The 5,836-nt window shown below is 47.3% G+C and overlaps 5 protein-coding genes across 5 annotated transcripts; 2 read left to right on the plus strand and 3 right to left on the minus strand.

Moving 5' to 3' along the window:
* Window positions 1-509: 509 nt before the first annotated feature.
* PPTG_20254 (hypothetical protein) lies at window positions 510-1,886 on the minus strand (the record flags this gene model as incomplete). The annotated part of the gene is made up of 1 exon (XM_008918945.1): window positions 510-1,886. One exon carries the CDS (start codon window positions 1,884-1,886, stop codon window positions 510-512), a length of 1,377 nt encoding a protein of 458 aa, XP_008917193.1.
* Window positions 1,887-2,063: 177 nt separating this feature from the next.
* PPTG_20255 (hypothetical protein) lies at window positions 2,064-2,939 on the plus strand. The gene has a single exon (XM_008918946.1). The coding sequence runs from the start codon at window positions 2,172-2,174 to the stop codon at window positions 2,844-2,846; it is 675 nt and encodes a 224-aa protein (XP_008917194.1). The 5' UTR covers window positions 2,064-2,171; the 3' UTR covers window positions 2,847-2,939.
* A 33-nt stretch (window positions 2,940-2,972) lies between these two features.
* Window positions 2,973-4,046, plus strand: PPTG_20256 (hypothetical protein; the record flags this gene model as incomplete). The annotated part of the gene is made up of 1 exon (XM_008918947.1): window positions 2,973-4,046. The coding sequence occupies one exon, from the start codon at window positions 2,973-2,975 to the stop codon at window positions 4,044-4,046; it is 1,074 nt and encodes a 357-aa protein (XP_008917195.1).
* A 133-nt stretch (window positions 4,047-4,179) lies between these two features.
* PPTG_20257 (hypothetical protein) lies at window positions 4,180-4,485 on the minus strand (the record flags this gene model as incomplete). Its single annotated transcript, XM_008918948.1, has 1 exon — window positions 4,180-4,485. The coding sequence occupies one exon, from the start codon at window positions 4,483-4,485 to the stop codon at window positions 4,180-4,182; it is 306 nt and encodes a 101-aa protein (XP_008917196.1).
* Window positions 4,486-4,515: 30 nt separating this feature from the next.
* PPTG_20258 (hypothetical protein) lies at window positions 4,516-4,797 on the minus strand (the record flags this gene model as incomplete). Its single annotated transcript, XM_008918949.1, has 1 exon — window positions 4,516-4,797. A coding segment is annotated over one exon (282 nt), but the record flags the coding sequence as incomplete, so codon positions are not given.
* Between the last annotated feature and the right edge of the window lie 1,039 nt (window positions 4,798-5,836).

A 5,836-nucleotide genomic window follows, 5' to 3' on the forward strand; every position in this document is an offset into this window, starting at 1 on the left:
TCTAACATAAGAGCTTCGTCGTACATGCGTTTCGCACTTTTCAACTGTCCGGTCTGGTGTAGGAACTGCGTATATATTTCGTACATCGATGCCAGATTTCCAGCATGACTATTGCCCTCTTCACGGACTCGCTGCTTCATCACAACCAGTAGTCCCTCGAAACAACGCTCTGTCGACTCATTTTCTTTTGAATGTCCAAGCACCGCAACTGATTGTTCGTTTACAGAGGGACAAACTCAATGATGTCTTCAGTAGGCGTCGAGCCTCCAATAAGTTTTCTCGACTCTGTTTAGAAGATAGCAAGTCAGCGTCTTGTACAATTCTTCTCTTTTCGAGCACTCATTACACTCTCACATTAAATAGTATAAAAAGAGTACTCGAAAAGTTCGCCAAATTCTTTTCGTTGGTTGGATCAGCGCTGATGGGGTAGATATCCACTTCATCAGATTGGTAATAACAACTACAGAGGAATAATGCGTAGCTACCGAGATTCTATGCATAATTTTTCGTCAAGTTTTTTGGCTTTTTGATACACGTATCTCCTCGACATTACACTTGGCTTTCTCCAAGAGTTGTTCTTTCATACCCAGTTCATGAGTCTGCGTGGGAACACGAGCGGTTGTCAACACGCTCCCTAAAGTCACCCGATCGCGACGAATATGAAAAGATACTGCGGATTGTAGATCAATGAGTTTTCTCTGCTTACCAATGTCCATTCGGTCCCACGGAGGAGGATGTCGACCGTTCGGCATTGTTCGACATCGCGTCAAAAAGGGTGATTTAGAGCCAAATTTGGTCTCTGACGAGTTGTTCAACGCCGGTGAAGCTGTTGTAGAGCCGAGCGAAGACTCGATTTGGCCAATTCGTCGAAGTAATTTGTCTTCCTCCTGTCTGGCGGATGTAGCGATGCCGGATTCGATCTCTACTGCGTGGAATTTCGCCACTGCCATCGCCTCTTTTGTCCTCTCAGCCAGACATTTTAGAGCTTCTTGATGTTTCTCAATGAGCAGCATAGCATCTTCTTGCATTAACTCGAGAGAAACGTGGTTATTGTTGGTGGAAGTCAGCACGTCGCACGTAACGAGTTCGTGACCGTAGTAGTTCTCCTGTAGCCGTCGACGCTCACGTTCGAGTGCTTGTAACTTGGCCGAGATCTCACAGAGAGATAGCTGTATTCCAGCCTTTTGCAGCGATTGGTCTACTAGACGCTGCTGCTCTTGACGAGCTGTGTGTAGTTTAGTGCGGAGATCGAATAACTCGCGCTGTAAATGCTCCACACGGTCGTCACTGAATTCAGTACTTTTAGAATCGATCTGGGCGTCAATTGCCTCCTTCTTTAACTTCGTGAATGAAAGTTGCGGCGTCAATGCATTAGCTTTCGGCTGTAGTTCTGGTCTAGAATCTCTCTCGATATTGACCGAATTATAGAAAATAAACTCGCTCGCAGTAGAATACACACTGGAATTTGTCTCCGATTTGGTCTCATCCGCTTCATCATCGTTTGAACCAGTTCGACCACTCACCGACTCAAGAGAAGTATCGAAATTTATTCGTCCGCTTTGGCTTTCCAGCTTTTTGAACGTGTTCATCAATCTCTGGATCAAAGCGTGTCGTCTCGCTTCTCCCTTCAACCCTGGCGTCTGTGTTGAAATATTTCGCAGCTCCAATACACTACGCAGCTCCGACAATGGCAACTTGTCCAGCGCTTGAGTACCAACTACCACGTCCTTATCGTCTGTATTTCCGACCACTAGACCACTCGCCACCCTGACCTGATGCAGCCTTTTGACCAACTCATCACGCCTCGCCTCCCCTCTCAATTTCCCGGTCGCTGTTGACTCGCCTAGCGCCGTCAGGGCGTCTTTCAACTCCGACAACGACAGCATTTTAGCTGGAATAGAATGTTGATGTCAAACGACAGCATCATCTACATTTAGTACTTCAGTAAGTATAAAACAGAAATATCTTGGCAGTGCTAACGTTAATGCGACCTGCATACAGGCAACCAAAGGGAACAAAATGTCCCCAACACTATAATACAGCGGTTTAAGAGCAATCCGCCTCGGTCTTGACAAAGACGTGCATGCAATTTGGTATTTGGACCCCGGCACATGGGACCCTCACAACTCAGTTCCGATTGCGCTACGTAAGATCCACAAACATCGTCGACAATGTGGTCATTCCTCTCTGGACGCTCAAACAGCACTTTACACTCGATCGACTTCCCATTACAAGCTTTACAAGATGCTATCTCCACTGGCAACGAGAGCAACGTCTGGAAAGTGCTACGTCAACAGCGTATCCGCAACGAGCTTATCCACAGCACTACGACTCACAAAGTACCAAGGGATGCGCAACAGCAGAAATGCAATGTCTTTACATGCGTCCAAGCTGCTGTTCAGGAAAATCTGCCTCGCGTCGTGCTCGCAATGTACCGCTTCAATCAAGACGACGTTCGACTCGCGACGTGGTATGCGCTTTACCGTCTGAAGAGCGATCAAAAGGTTAAACTCTCGCGTGATCTAATAGCACTTGCTCAAACTCAACGTCGCCTGTGGCTCTGGGATCGTATTGGAGCGCTTGTGCTGCTTCGACATAGGCAAGTCACTCCACGGCGAGCCAGTCAACGACAGGTCTACGCTGTACATCCCGTCGCGTTGACCCCTGTCGAAGCATTCAAGATCATTCTGAGCTTCATTGACTTGCACGAAAGTCGAGAAGCTCGCTTGCTTAAGTTCCTTATTGAAGCACGACAGTGTCCGATATGTTCGAGATTATGTATCCCCGGTCATTGTAAGGCCGGACGTCTGCGCAAGATGGAGAGACGAGTATCCAAGCGGCCATGACTTTTATATTATCATTATTTCTCCGTCCCCCCCATTCAGTAATATCTCCTTTTTTTTTATCATGTAACCCTCGTAGCCCCCTGAGTAACCTCCCTCTATTCAGTCATTTTACTTTTCGGTCATCGAATGAAACGAGCTCCCCGCAATGATTCGAGTGTCTCTCGCTTCCATGACGCGCTGCGCCACGGCCAAGTGGACGTCGTACGTCGTATGATCTATCGAGACTCTTCTCTCGCCAATGCGCGCTCCAGTTCGAACCCACACACGACATCTCTCATGATCGCTGCTTCCAGTAGTCAGCCCCTAAAAACCACATTAACGCTGGTAAAGCTTCTTCTAGCCAAAGGAGCTTCATTGCGCACCAAGGATGATCATCGCTGCAACGTCCTCATGGCTGCTTGCACCTCCGGAGCACATCCAAATGTCGTTAAGTGTCTTTTAGACTGGGACGACGCCGAATCAAAGCGTAGAGTTTTATCATGGAGTGATAAGGACGATGAAGGACGAACGGCATTGGGTCTCGCGTGTTTAAACGGCCATGGGCGACTGGCGTCCTTTATATTGGGTCTTACGATGGATGAAGAGGCTCAAAACCACTTGTACGCACTCGATATGGCACTTAGGAGCGAGGACGAACGCTGTGTGATGGAGCTACTACGCAATAATAAGCTGCGATGGCTAGTAAAGTATGACAGAAGAGAGGAGAAGCTGATATCACATGGAGAGTGGAATCAGACCCAGAATCAGACGACGAACAGCTACGAGGAAGAGGTTACAGTGGCTACTTGTGTAGCCAAAGCCGTCAAGCTCAACATGGTGCGTGTAGTGAAGGAACTTCATCGACTGAATCGACTCTGCGTTGGCCATGCTACTTGGTTTGCCCTGTGCAGCAAATGCGAGGTACATCCTAGAGCTAAGACCTCGATTGTGCGGTTACCTGGTACCGTAAGACCGGAATTTGAGGAGATTGCAGCTCTGCATCGTCGAGATTGCGTGTGGCAACGTATTAAAATTGTATTCCTGATTCGCTACGCGTCTGAGCTGGATCAAGGGAATGTATTGATGGAGCTGAATATTGTGGCAGAGCTGCCAGATGCGGTGTTTCGTATTGTGGCTGAGTTCTTAAAGCCGAAGTTTAATGATGCGGACGAAGCTCAGAAGGAAAGATTTAAGGCTGTACTCGATCTCTCATCGTGGTAGACTCGTGGTATATGTGATTGAAATCATAGAACGTCAAAATATCTCGATTTGGATGTTTTAGAGGTGATCAGATAGTATTAAGAAACTTATTAAAAATAATATTTTTAATACTGAAATTATGTGTTGACAGTTGTCAAATTGAGGCTGCACCGAGCGCCACCGCCAGAGGCGAGTTGTTAAGCACACGAGCTGCACCCTTCAAACTACCAAGTACCTTCGTAAATGGATTAACTAAGTCTGGCGTGGAGTACAAGCTCGCAACTTGAGCTGTAGTGGCATCCCACTCAAACCGCACCATGATTGGAATTACTATTTGTCTTCCAAGAAGCTTTTCCGCCAGTGGTGATAGTCTGTTGTCCATATCAATGAGGTGTGAGAAGCTGAACTGCAGCACTTCTTCCGTTATCGTGATGAGCATTTGAACGGTTGCTAGCATCATGGCTCTGTCGTCATACTCGAGCCGTACAAGCTACACTGCCAGGCTTCCAGTCTTTTGCGGGACAAATGCCCACTCTTTCAGAAGAGCGTCGATACCGAAGCCGCTGTTAACACAAATGTTCGTCGCCATAGCCTGGTGTAGAAAAGTTTTCTGAATCTGAGCCTCTCTCGGGTGAAACGTGTGTTCTCTTGAAATCGGCACCTGGGAGCCGTGTCGAAACAGTCGATAGTATTCCGCCACGACGCTCCAAGGAGTTTTCTCGGTCGGAGTGCAAAGGGGGCGGTTGTACTCTATTTCGAGTCGTCGGATCTCCTGTTTAAGACGTCGCGTATCGCTTTCTAGACTCTCTGCATGCTAGTTGATCTTTATTCGATGGCGTTGCTGAATTACTCGCCGGTTCTCGCGAAGTTTAGCCTCTGATTCAACGAGAGCCTTCATCAGTTCTCGTGTGATCTTATGCCTTGGTATTTTACTACATAACGAAGTAATCGTCGCCCGTATTCCTTTATTCGTCGATTCAATAGCGGGGCAGAGCGATGAATCCGAAAGACTCCATTGAGTTGCTTGGACATTGAATTGCGTCGTCTCTTCAATACCGTGCATTGAAGCGACTTGGTTGTGACGCTGAACGCCAGACCGCTGAATTACCTTACCAATGATAGCGTCGCTGAAATGTTGGCTAAAGTGCGGGAATAGCGTTTCGTTCTTCATGCCAACTAATAGGAGGGATGATGCGGTATGAGCTGAATGCCTGGGATGCTTACCCGCTCTTGGTGAGGCAATATTGATAGTGAAGTGCCCTTTGCATTCCGCGGGCAGACGACACCAAAAGAGACGAGTCGTTGGCCGTTGACTTCGATCCATTCTGTCACGTAATCTTAAATCACTCACCGTCTGTATATCTATAATGTTGGCGCAAAACCAGTAAACTTTTGGCTTATTGCAAGACGTAAACAGAACCCTCTTCATGTCTGTCTTTCCTCTAGCGTCCCCAGCTAAGCTCAGCATCATGTAGCCGTCTATTGGCGCTGGTGGGATTCCGTTTGTTATCGCGGCTGATGTGAACGGAGTTTTAACTCCGTGCTGACAATATATTACTTACTCCGGAGTACATCGAATGCTTGTTAAACGACGAGGTCGTGATGTTTACGAGCGCATTGAAATTTAATCAGCTCTCGTAGCTTGAGAAATAGTCCAAATATTTATGCTTAGGATATTTAACAGGCTCGAACTCACTCTCCCAGTGGACAGAGCACTACCAATTATATATATACATCAGGATCCGACGCGTCCTCTTCGACGTGTTCTATCAAGCTTTTCAACCGTGTTATCACACCTCGCTTCAGGTCTG

Source organism: Phytophthora parasitica (genome assembly GCF_000247585.1).
Source record: "Phytophthora parasitica INRA-310 unplaced genomic scaffold supercont2.392, whole genome shotgun sequence".
NCBI classification, from domain to species: domain Eukaryota; phylum Oomycota; class Peronosporomycetes; order Peronosporales; family Peronosporaceae; genus Phytophthora; species Phytophthora nicotianae.

Bases quoted from the DNA above. Each gene is read 5' to 3' on its own strand.
- PPTG_20255 (XM_008918946.1), top strand. From the start codon at position 2,172: ATGTGGTCATTCCTCTCTGGACGCTCAAACAGCACTTTACACTCGATC.